Here is a 12,547-nt window from a genome sequence, read left to right as displayed (position 1 = left end):
AGTTGGAGCAGCTGAGGGTTGGACTAAGACAGAAGAGTTCCCAAACTTGTCTATACCTTGGAACCCCCTGGGGAACTTCCAAATATAATGACACCTATGAGCAAGCCCTGTGTTTCAGCCTAGGCCTTGGATGTATTAAAAGATCAGCAGGGATGGAGAGATGCCTCAGCTAGTAAAGTACTTGCCACAAACTCATGAGGACCTGAGTTCAGATCTCTAGTACCCATGTAAAAAGGCTGTCTGTTGCTGTGTGAACCAGTGCTGGGGAGGCAAGACAGGGGGACCCCCCAGAGTTCACTGACCAGCCAATCTAGCAGAAGCAGTAAGCTCCAGGCTCAGTGAGAGACTCTGTCGCAAAAGATATAACAGAGATAGAGGAAGAAATCTAAAGTCAACCTCTTGCCTCCACATGTGCACGCATAGGTATGCATACAAACACCACACACACACACACACACACACACACACACACACATACACACCCACAATTCCCAAGGACTCACAAGTTTCAAGGTGCTGCCACTGTAGTTACTGCCACAACTAGGAGCCTACTCTCTGACAACCATGGCAACACACCTGCCTCCGAGACTTGCTGCACCATAGTGTCCAGAAAACTCTAAACCTCAGTATCTGTAAGGGATCAGTTATGGATATGTCTCAGATACCAAAATTCAAGGGCGCTCAGGCCCCTTATAGGAAAACAGTGTGTCACCTTGCACAGGATCTGTGCTTGTCTCTCAAATCACACCTCACATAATACCATAACTATGCAAAATTGTTAAAAAACTATACAAACACACATGTTCTTCTATCCATGGTTCTTTAGTGTTTACTTATGTTAATGTATGTGGATGCTTTGCCTGCATGTATGCCTGTGCACCATGTGTGTGAATTGCCCTTGGAGGCCAGGAAAGGCGCCAGATCCCTTGGGACTGAAATTATAGATGGTTGTGAGCCTGCACGTGGACTCTGGAAACAGAACCTAGGTCCTCTAGAAGAGGAAGAAGCGCTCTTAACCACTGAGCCATCTCCCAAGGGCCTCTATTTAGGATTTTCATCCAAGGTTGGTTGAATCCATGACTGTGGTCTACACAGGTAATGAAGAATAACTACACTTACCACAACTGCTGCCATTCCTGTATTAATATTAGAAGAAAGGTGGCGCCTCGAGCCATTTGCAGGCTTGCGGGTCTCTGAGGGTTAGATAGTTACGAAAAGAAGCTTAGCATGTGCACTGAAGACTTCCAGAGACCCAGGTGTGAAAAGACTGCGAGAGAAATGTGAATGGCAACAGTAAATGGACATAGAAATGGATGTATTTGAACTCGTGGCATGAACAATTACATCAACCTCCAGGGATTCATACTAAGAGCTGGGAATGAACCCAGGAATGACTACTTCCTTCTTGGCTAAGGAGGAAGTTTGTTAGCTCTTATTTTTGTTAAGCGCTGACAATTTTGAGCAGTAGATATTTAGCATGTAGTCCCCAAACCACCGTCTGTCCCACTATCTCCACCACGTGGGTCCAAGATCAAGATCCAGATCCATGATGCTGTACTACGTATTAACAATCTGGGCCCTTCCCAGGCTTCCAGGAAAGGGCAGAATATATGTGATCCATGACTCTGATATACTTCCTCTAACTACGACATTTCCCTCTGTACTTGAAGTCTATCTGTTGCCTTGAACATCTTTCAGTTTGCTGATCCAAACAAGAGAAGGTAGTAGAAATTTGAGGTCAAGGAAATTGTATCTGAGCCCGACTCTGTTTCTCATAAATCAAACCTTCCTAGGACCTCATGTAGTTGTGTTTTTGTTGGTTTGTTGCCTTTGGGAACCCACTATCTAGCTCCCAAATAAATATACAAAAACTAATTCTTATTTATGAATGTCCAGCCTTAGCTTGACTTGTATCTAGCCAGCTCTTCTAATTTAAGTTAACCCGTTTCTCTTCCTCTACATTTTGCCTCTGGGCTTTTTACCTTTCTTTATTCCATATGTCTTTCGTCCTTACTACATGGCTGGTTGTGCGGCTGGGTGACTGGCCCCTGACACTCTCCTCTCCTCCTTTCCTCACTCATCCTTCTTCCCTTTTATTATGTCTGCCTGGCAGCCCCAACTATTCCTCTCTTGTCTAGCTATTGGCCATTCAGCTCTTTATTAGGCCAATCAGGTGTTTTACGCAAGCACAGTAACACAGCTTCCCAGAATTAAACAAATACAACATAAAAGAAAGCAACACATCTTTGCATCGTTAAACAAACATTTCACAGCATAGACAAATGTAACACATCTTAAATTATTATCTCACAACAACCTCATGACCCTACAGATCTGCATTCCTCCTTTTGTTCCCAGATTCCCAGAATCAAGGACACCTTCAGTGGAAGCTGTCTGGGATCTGGAGACTTCTGGTATGGTAGAGAGTCGGACCTGGATTTTCATAATCCAAGTATGAACTATGTCCCAGGGAGTAAACCCCATCAGTTCCATGGGCTTGTTTTTCTCATGAGCAAAACGGAAGATACCTTTCTTCTGGGACCACTATGAAGGCCAAGCAAGATAAGGGGTGTTCCCCCACTTGTGAAATGTAAAGGACAGCATTCTTGGCGGAATGATCAATAGCCAGTCAGCTAAGAACACACATAAAACCTGCCTGGTGCAACATCATGGCTCAGTCACGTATACTCTTGGATCTTCCAGAAGAGCCTCAATATTTCTGGACTTCAGTATTGAGATCTAGAAATGAAAGTAATAAAAAATACCTCTTTGGTACAATTGGCAGAATGTTTATATGAAATATTATACTATGTAAATGCTAGATATTTGCCCTCACAAAGAGGTACTCAATAAATGTTAGCTACATTCATGATTATCGAGAAAAACAGAGCATCACACAGAAGTGAATTTAGAAGCCCCTCCCTCCTCCAGAAGACCATATTCCTGAACATTCTGAATAGGCAATTTACTCTTTATCAGTAGATTAGGAATATCAGCAGTCTTCAAAGGCTGATCCTAAGTGTTAACAAAGAGAGTGATTAAGGAAGTGAAGCCACTTGGTGGAGTGCAGAGCTGTTGGTATTGGACTATTTCTAGTAGTGGGATGGTTTTAGGATTGGTTTAGCTGAATGTAATACTGGATCTTTCTGGACCCTCTCAGAATTTCAGCCTGCTCCACTTATCTCCATTCTCATTCTCTGTTTGCTATTGGAATTTCTTTGAGTTGAATTTAAGTAACCTAATAGGTTAACCAGTGACCCTCAATGACCTGTATTTATAGGACTTACCTATAAAATTCCCCTAACAGATCAAATCCAACATTCATTTGAAACATATTGCCTCGGGAAGCACTGAGGAGAGTCATGGGGCATGTGCAGACACTAATAGACCACTGTCAAAGGGCAAGACCATGAAAGTCACATAATCGCGAGATCCTGCTCCTCATAAGTGAAAGATCCTGGAAGGTTTTAGGACCAGCTCAAAACCCTTTAAGGAACCAGGTCTTAGATAGTAATTTAATGTTAGGACAAGGTGGGTGACCAATTACAAAACTAGTTAATGTCTTGCAGGGTATAAATCACAATCTGAGGAGTGAAATTTTCAAAAAGAGAGAGATTATTTGTATCTCCCAGGACCCATGACTGCAAGTCAGCATGCAGGGTAACTAAGTCTTAGAGCTGAGGGGAACGGATGCCACTGAATGATGCATGAGTCAGGCAAGCCAAAAACCTTATCCTCCTGCCATCTTATAGCATTGAAAGACTACGTCAGCCATCTTTATGACATATTACCAAAATCTGGACAATATTTTAGACAATGTTTCATACGTATTCGATTTTACAAACAACTTTTTCATCTTATGCGAGGCCCGCAAGGAGAAAGAAACTGAGCAGGACACCTCTTTTCTAATCCCCACGCTCACCCTGAACACTGCAGTCGTCCCTTTTAAATTCCTCTCCATCCCAACCCCATATTATTCTCCATGATAACATTTTTGTTATTAGCACAGTTCCTGGGGAGTGAAGGAGATGGTCTCGTCCATAAAGTACCAAACATGAGGACCCAGGTCTGGATCACCAGCATTCACATCCCATCCAGGCAGTGAAGAGCGGTGATGCATACCTGCAACCCTGGTGTGGGGGCAAGGGTGGGGAGAAGAGGGCCCCCAGAACTCAGTGGCCAGACACCCTAGCTGAATTAGTGAACTGCTATTCCAGTGATAGACAGTTGCTCAGAGAATAAGGCAGAGAACCGTAGAGAAAAGTACTCAGTGCCAGCCTCTGGCTGCCACATGCATGGGTACACACACACACACACACAGAGAAAGAGAGAGAGAGAGAGAGAGAGAGAGGTGGGAGAGAGACTTTCCCTAGAAGTTCACCAGAAAGCAACTGCTTAAAGAAGATTAAAGATCCCAGGCTGTCTCTTGCTCCCTATACCTCTAGTAACTACCTAAGTCCTTGGAAGATCTAACTAAGTCTGGTGGACTGGGAAAAGTGGAGCGAGGGGAAGCTTTGATTTGGATGGAAAGAACAAGAAAATAAAAAAATAAATGCATGATTCAATTCTAAGAATTTATATTACATGTACCACATCCTACCAAACCAGAGCCAAAAACAGTTGTCAAAATACATTTTCTTTCCCTCAAGAGAAAAGGTTGATTAGATGCTACACTCTAAGAAACCTTTGTTAAAGGGATGGTCCCCCTTAAGCGTCTATACTCAGCTCCTGGGAGAGGCTGGGAAACACAGTGCCATCCATCAATGGCATCTCCTTCAGAGAAGGGCACTGTTTATAAACCAGAGGCTCTTATTTGGAGCTCTGCTTCAGGCTAATTCCCCTCCCCCTCCTCAATCAACAAGGTCATCATTTCCTCTGCGCTGACGATCCTTGGGTCTGCCTGGCTCCAGTGAATGGCATGCAGCGAACAAGTGCCTGTTTACTGTGTAGAACAGTCAGCCAGAAAACTAGTTACATGCATGGCCTGACTGCCCAAAAGTAGCTCTTCCTTGCAAGGCCATTTGTTTTGCTTTCCTCGAACTTTTGTTGTCATGGAAACTGGCCCACTAGCCGGCTGGAGCCTAAGTTCTGCTTCCTGTACCTACATAGCTAAGGCTACCTGGCCCAAGGATAGACCTCCATTGTCATCACATGCTTGAAAACAGTGGCCTTTCTTGGTTGGGAACAGCTTGCTGAAAGAGGTCATCAAATATGACAGCCGTTTGCAGAGACCTACACTGGGCCTGCATGAGCCTGGCCTGTGTGCAGCCAGTCATGGATGGGGGAGGGGTTCATAGAGCCCTGGCCCTCTGGCTGAAATATCAGCTACTGAGAGAGTCTAGGAAGTAGTGTTTCCCTGTTTTCAGTTATGTACCCACCAGGCTCCAATGGACAGCTCCAAACCATGGTTATAGACACACAGTCCTGGTTAAAACTCTAGCTCACAAAACGAAATGAGAAATGTTTCTGTGAGAAACAGATTTGTAAGGAAGGGTGTGGGGGTGACCTAGTAGGAGGGGAGGTGAGAGAGGATGGGGGTGAAAGAGAATGCTTTCATTTTACATGTATGAGATTGCCAACAAACAAGTTTAATTAATAGAAAACAGAACAAAACCGAAAGAGTTTCTCAAGGACAGAGGCTGAAATCCGCCTTGCTTAATCACAAAGTGTGGAGCCTGCTTTGGCCATGTGCTTTGTTTTGTTTGTTTGGTTTTTTGTTTTGTTTTGTTTTGTTTTTGTTTTTCAAATCAAATCACAGAGACAACAAATAGGTAAGGAAGAAAGTAGAGAATGAAAAACATATGGGGTCTGCCCTTCCAAAAATAGTTCCCCAGAAGTCCCCAAGGAAGCGAAAACTTGAGAGAAAGTTCCAGAGCAATCAATTCAAGGTCTTTCGAGCTGTCTTTCATAAGATCTAATGACAACAGTAAATACACAGTGCATAATAAGTGTGTGTTAAATTCTTCCCGGTTTCTCATTTAACCTTCTTGGCATCTCCATGAGGCATGTTGGGTTCCTATTATCCCAGTAGGTCAGGAAGAGAAAGACTCAACAAGCCCAACCATTGGTCCTGTACAATAAGAGAATGGGGCAAAAGTAGCACTCAAACCAGCCCAGCCTGACCCCGCACCAGGGCCCTTCTCCCTTTAAAAGGGGCCCATTCCCCTACTCTCTTGTTGCAGCTAGCACAGGCTGGCAACTTAAAGGTTAGCCGCCTTCTCATGTCCGGTGCCTGCCATTTATGTTCGATCACGTGATCCTCACTTCCACTCTGCTGCCATGAGCTACTCTGGAACATCTCACCAATGAGTGCCGTCGGGGACACAAGCCAGGCAGCCCCACCCAGGTGGTTTTCTTGTTTGACAAAGCAGAAACCTGATCTAGGCAGAACAATGGCTTGCATCCAGTCACACACGTAGCTGATAAATGCCAGACCTAGCGCAGGGAGTCTGCTCACCACATCACAGGCTGTCACGCTGAGGAACAGCCCTGTCTTACATCACTCTTTCTCAACCAAACAGGAGTTAGCAGCCACACTGAGGCTCGGCTCCAGATCAGTCCTCAAAACTAATCCTCCTCTGGGAGGACTGTTAAATAGCCCCTCATTAGATCAGCTCTGCTCAGGCCTGCCGTGCCACTTAGGAAAGGCTTCCGTGAATGACTTCTTTCCAGGCCTCTGGGTATAGCTGGAAGACTCCAACAATGAAGCCTTATTTGTGAATTAAGTACACTTGGAACCACTCGAATAGTAAGTGTGGAAAGATTGCTGTATTTCAGCTCATATAATTCGAGGTGTGGGGAGGAGGAGGAGAGGTAGATGCAAGCATAGACACAGGCCGATAACTTTAAGGAACAAAGTTCTGTCTAGGGAACACGACCCCCAACTTAGGAAGATGGTTAGTGACCTGAACCATCTCAACACTCACACTTAGCATAGATCTGTAATCTTAACCCTCAAGGGGCGAAGGTAGGAGGATCTCATGCTTGCGGCCAGAATGGATCACATAGTAAAACCCATTTCCGGGGCCAGGTGGATGTATAACATGATTTTAGTACTAATCACAAATGTAAGTACACTGTCCTCTAATGCCCACAAGCCTGCTGTTCTAGTTGTTGGGAGATGTGGGTGCAGGGCGGGGGGAGATATTGAAAAGGATCACTGTGTGGAATCCTAACCCTGGCAGTGAGGGTAGGTTCACCTACAAACTTCACCAGGTCCCCTCCCCTTCTCCATCTTCACACACTCTTTTAAAACCAAACAGAGGGCTATAGAAAAGTCCCCAAAATTCTTTCCTTACAAGCATGAGGACCTGAGTTTTACCCCCAGGCCCCACATAAACAAAAACCAGTGTGGTGATGCGTGAGGCAGAAACAAATAGGTACCCTGGGCTTGCTAGACAGTCTAGCCTGCGCCTGCGCTGTGAGTTCACGACAGGGTAAGACTCTTTCACATAAACAATGTGGGTTGGGCCTGAGGAGAAACAATACCCATCATGGTCTTCTTGTCTTCGTGTGTGTGTGTGTGTGTGTGTGTGTGTGTGTGTGTGTGTGTGTGTGTGTATGTACGCATGCATGCACACACACACACACACACACACACACACTACAACACAGTGAACCACAAATGTCCCCAGAAGCACACTCAAATTGTGACAGCACAATACACATTCTAGCATTTGTTCTCCTCACAGTTTGTCTCTTTCAATGGCCAGGCTTCCCTTCCCACCATTTTCTGTCTATTAACCTGCACAGTCTAAATTTGCAAGGGGCCTAGTTGAAGAAGCTTCCCTGTTCCTCCCATATGGGTTTATGAATGGATGCCTTCTTCAATACTTCTGACATTTATGTCCAAATCATAGCCATTACCATTGCTAGACTTACAGTCTGGCACTGCAACCTAGCCCTCGCTGCGACTCAGCAGCGGTTTGCAAAATTGAGTGAGAAGTATGAGCTTCCCTCTCCAAAGCCCCTGGCTTGTGCATTCCTTTTGGGCATATAGCCTCTAATATTAAAGCTCCCGTGCACGGCACAGAGTGGACACTAAGTAAATGCTATGCCATCTGTGCATTTGTCAAGATGAAGAACTTATTCCTTTACATTTCTAATGGGTTGAACCCTGCCTGCTTCTGATAAGAACAAGATGGTACACACACCTCTACCAAGTCTCCCCTTCCCCCACCCCCAGGGTAAAGCTAGGTTAAGTTTCTCAGCCTGCAGATCCATCACTAACCCACCAGCTCTCCAATTCTAACGTAATAAATGTCTGGGGATTCTGTTTAAGGGCAGTGTGATGAAGAGGTCCCAGGGATCTTGCAGATCTGGTGAGCTTGTGGGTAAAGTTGCTTGTTGGAGGACCTCAGGAGAGCCACTGGATCTAACCACAGCAGCAATGGCAGCCAAAGGCATTCCTGTTTCCTAGGGCTTGTAGTGAATAACAAAACCTGCCTTGTGTGTTGCCCTCCCCCGAGAGGAGATTTCAAAGGCTCATGAGATTGTTTTTGGTACTTTAGCAAAATATTTAAGTCCTGCTCTGAGCCATAAACAGCTAAGGCATGTTCCTTTGTTTGTGCCTGGAGTGTTGGTTCGGTCACATCCTATCAATAAATCAGAAGGCAATGAAGGAGACGCTGGAAGATTCCGTTCCAGTGATAGACGGATTAAGGAAGGAGTGAAGGTGGGGAAAGAAGCAGATGGCCCCTCATAGCAATCTTTCCAGACAGCCCTGGCACTCAGAGACAGCCTTGGAGCCTGGCGGGGAGCCCCAGTAGAGCTTTTATTAAGAAGGGCCCCACCCTTCAGCACTTGCCGCCTATGGCCCCATTCCCGGATGTTCTTCTCTGTTCCCAGTAAACAGTGAGTGGCAGCATATTGATCAGGAGCCCTTTGAACCCCACGCAGTCCCTTTGCTGCTATGCCAAGTCTCCCAGAGGTCAATGTGAAGGAAAACACCCTCTCTGTGCCTCCTTTTCCAGATGTCCCTGGGCCAGCAGCAGTCCGCAAGGGGAGTGGCTTGTCTGCGGTGCAAGGGAATGTGCTCCGGCTTCGAGCCTCATTCGTGGAGGTAATGGATTGGGTCAAGGGACTCTGTCTGCTTTTGTTTCTTGACTGTCCTTTTCAAAAATGTGGGTGGTTCTCTCTGTTGGCACAGGGTAGGAGGATGCCTACTAGAAAGGGCAACTGGGGAATGAGGCCCTCTTCTTGTCCTGATTCAGGAATGGGTAAATGTAAAGAACTTGGGGAGCAAAGATAGAGAAAGCTGTTTTGCATTTCAGAAACCATTTTAAGGTAGATGCTGTCAAGCCTGGTCCAGCAAGAGTTGTGTTTTTTTGTTGTTGTTGTTTGTTTGTTTTGTTTTGTTGCTGTGATCAAACATCTAACAAGAAGCGATTTAAGGAAGGAAGAGTCTTCTGTTGGCTCGTGAGTGGAGGGGACACCATTAGCCCTGCAAAGGAAGGCATGGTGGCAGGAGTGTGCCATTGGTACTCTTCGCATCTTGGTGGAACAGGAAGCAAAGGGCAGACAGGAAGGAGAGAGCCTGGCTAGGAGAACCCCAAGGACCCAACTCCCATGGACCCATTTCCTCCAGCAAGGCCCCACCTCTTAAACAGCGACCAAGTATTTTAACATAGGAGCCTATCGGGGAGATTCTACTTATAAGCCACAGCAGATGACTATGGGTTTGGAGATGTGTCTGGGGAAGGGCTGTCGACTCTCAGGTCTGAAGAGGGCCTTGGTCTCACCTCACTGAAGTAGCATCTCTGGAGTGAATTTTCACCTAGGTGTGGCTCCTGAAATAGAGGCCAAAAGTAGAAGCAGGGAGAGAGTTCTGCCAGGAAAGTGCTTGGCTTGCAAGCATGAGTACTTGATCTCCCTTCCCGAAAGGCAAATGTCTCTGAGGAGGCAAAGAGAGGAGGATCCCTGGTGCTTCCTGGCCACCCAGCTAGTCTCCTCAGCAAATTCCAGTATAACTTCTTTGCAACTTCTAAAGCAATGAGAGGCCTTGTCTCAAGTAACAGGAAAGACGGAACCTGAAAAATGACCCCGAAAGTTGTCTTCTGACTTCGCACAGAGACACACACACACACTCATACACACATGCATGCATAGGCATGCACACATGCATGTAGTCAGAGGCGTTCCGGCCACAGTACTGGGAAACCAGAACCTGTGATTCCCATCCTTCCATGAGGAGTGTTGGGTCTGGCTAGAGTTCTGGAATTTGTCTTCTTTTATCTCTGAGGACTTTGAAACAATGTGGAGGCTGCCAACAAACATAATGTCCCGGCAATCTTCACGTCAGTATCAACGTGGACAGTTGTTCTAGAGTTATGCAAGGCGCAAACTGGGTGACTGTCTCTGCCACCACAGAGAAAGAGGCCGCACTCCATAGAACACCATAGCAAACCAAGAGCTTTTATTATCAGTGTCTTGTTAAAGCTTGGACATTCAATGGGCTTTCCTAAGATGCCGACATTCATGGTGATATTGTAGTTGCAAAATATCTGCTATGCATGAGACCCTATCTCAAAAGAAAACAACCTACTTATTAATAAGCAAACTCTTCTATATAGAAATGTTAATCAACATTATATATTAGACAATATTTCTCCTTTCTGCAAGTACGTACAGGAAAGGTGAGTAACTGGAAAGAATTCACTAATTGGCGTGATTTGAACTTAGGCCTGAATGAGATGCAGTCTCAAGCTCATAAACATCTGCACTATGGTGGATTTGAGCTTTGTAGCCCTGCCCCATTCCTTTGCTCCATTTCCTGACCAGCCTCAGCCTCAGCCTCAGAGGAGCCCACATAGTCTGCCCATGGAAGGGACTTTGGAAGTCATATAACACAGACCTCTGTCCCCTTTATAATGTCCTCCTTCAGCTGACTTGATCTCAGCAGCAAGGACTCCACTCATTTCTGTTTTAGCCATTTGAGCAGATTGTAGTCTGAAGGGAAGTTACCTTCTTCATCATGTCAACTCTACTAGTTTCAAATCTTCCTTCCGCCAGGGTCTCAGACAATATTGAGGAATCTCTGCAACTCTTTGTGTGTCGCTTTGTAAACTTCCTGAAACGGGGAGCAAATGCTCACTCCATGCACAAGGGTCAGTCCTGGGCTGCTGCTACCTACCATCCTAAAACAATCCTGTAGTGGATATGGTTGTTTACGAAGACAGAGCAATCTGACCCTATCCTTCATGCTTCCTAGGAAATTAAGTCTTTTTACATTGTTTTAATCCCTCTATTTTCTTGTCATCCAGCCCATGGGTTAAATAGCGAGTAAATTTCTTGAGAAGCATAGATTGTATTTGGGCGTCTTACATAGAACATGTCATTTTGCACTAGAATGACCACATGAGAAGCTTAAATTCAACCATGTTGATGCAGTGATGTCACAGCATCTTGGGAGGACACATTTCCACACATCTTCATGTCCCAGTTCTCACAGTCAATTGATGAAGATGATGCATCAGTTTAATTTCTGTCGCTGTGATAAATACGGCAACTAAAGCAACTTTAAGAAAAAGAGTTCAGGGGGCTGGAGAGATGGCTCAGAGGTTAAGAGCATTGCCTGCTCTTTCAATTTCAATGCTGAGTTCAATTCCCAGCAACCACATGGTGGCTCACAACCATCTGTAATGAGGTCTGGTGTCCTCTTCTGGCCATCAGGCATACACACAGACAGAATATTGTATAAATAAATAAATAAATATTTTTTAAAGAAGAAATACATATAAAATAAAAAAAGAAAAGAAAAAGAGTTCATTTGGGTTCACAGTTCTAGAAGGTGTATAGAGCCCATCTTGTTGGGGAAAGCATGGTAGTAGGAACATGAAGCTGGCCCATCACATTGCACCGGCAGTCCAGAACAGAGAGAAAACAGGAACTGGGGTTTGTCTATAAAATTTCAAAGCCCGCCTCCAGTGATACTCTTCCTTCAGCAAAGCTCTACTTCCAAAAGTTTTATAACCCCATAAACATCACCATTAGTTAGGGGCCAATTATCAAAACATCTGAGTCTATGCAGGATATTTCATATACAAATCACAACAGTTAAATGACTTAATTTCAGTCAGTCTGGTTTGAAGCAAAAGCCCATGTCTATTCAAAAAGAGAGGAGGAACAGGCCACATTAATGCTACTTAGGTTCTTTGGGGTAGTGTATATGTCCCTCACAATATGGGTACCTAACAAGAGCTAGGGCAGAGTGGGAGGGACAGTGTCTTCCTCAACTGTCACAGTGAAGCAGTGTGCCCAGCAGTAAGAAGAGCAGAAGTATCAGAGGAAGTATCCTGGACACATCCTCAAAGAGTATTCTCATGTTCTCCATTTCAAATGGTTTGCATTCCCAGTGACTCAGGTAGCATCCTGGGATCCCACGTTGACCAAAGAAGCCCAGAGCAGCTCCACATCCAGGTCCTCAAGTAGAGAATAGGGAGGCCAGGGGGCCAAGCAGAACGCAAAAGACTTGCAGACGCAGCTGCCCTGTGTCCCAACACACTGGGCTTTTCTTTCCACTTCTGCTGTTGTCACCTCTCAAGTGAAA

At 45.2% G+C, this 12,547-nt stretch overlaps 1 protein-coding gene across 3 annotated transcripts in view; it reads left to right on the top strand.

Moving 5' to 3' along the window:
• The window catches only part of Lmcd1 (LIM and cysteine rich domains 1), a 61,052-nt gene that overhangs the window by 25,727 nt on the left and 22,778 nt on the right, over positions 1-12,547 (top strand). For 2 of the 3 annotated variants that reach the window (XM_048438536.3, XM_048438537.3), the window contains one exon: positions 8,973-9,061. The exons of the other annotated variant lie outside the window; for it this stretch is intronic. In XM_048438536.3, coding sequence (XP_048294493.3) covers positions 8,973-9,061 — 89 coding nt within the window. The remainder of the gene's footprint in view (positions 1-8,972; positions 9,062-12,547) is intronic. 3 annotated transcript variants of the gene reach the window in all.

This window comes from Myodes glareolus, chromosome 3, assembly GCF_982192425.1.
Source record: "Myodes glareolus chromosome 3, mMyoGla1.1, whole genome shotgun sequence".
In the NCBI taxonomy this organism is placed as follows: Eukaryota; Metazoa; Chordata; class Mammalia; order Rodentia; family Cricetidae; genus Myodes; species Myodes glareolus.
Note: the sequence above shows the minus strand (reverse complement) of the source record. Positions and strands in the feature narration are given on the sequence as shown.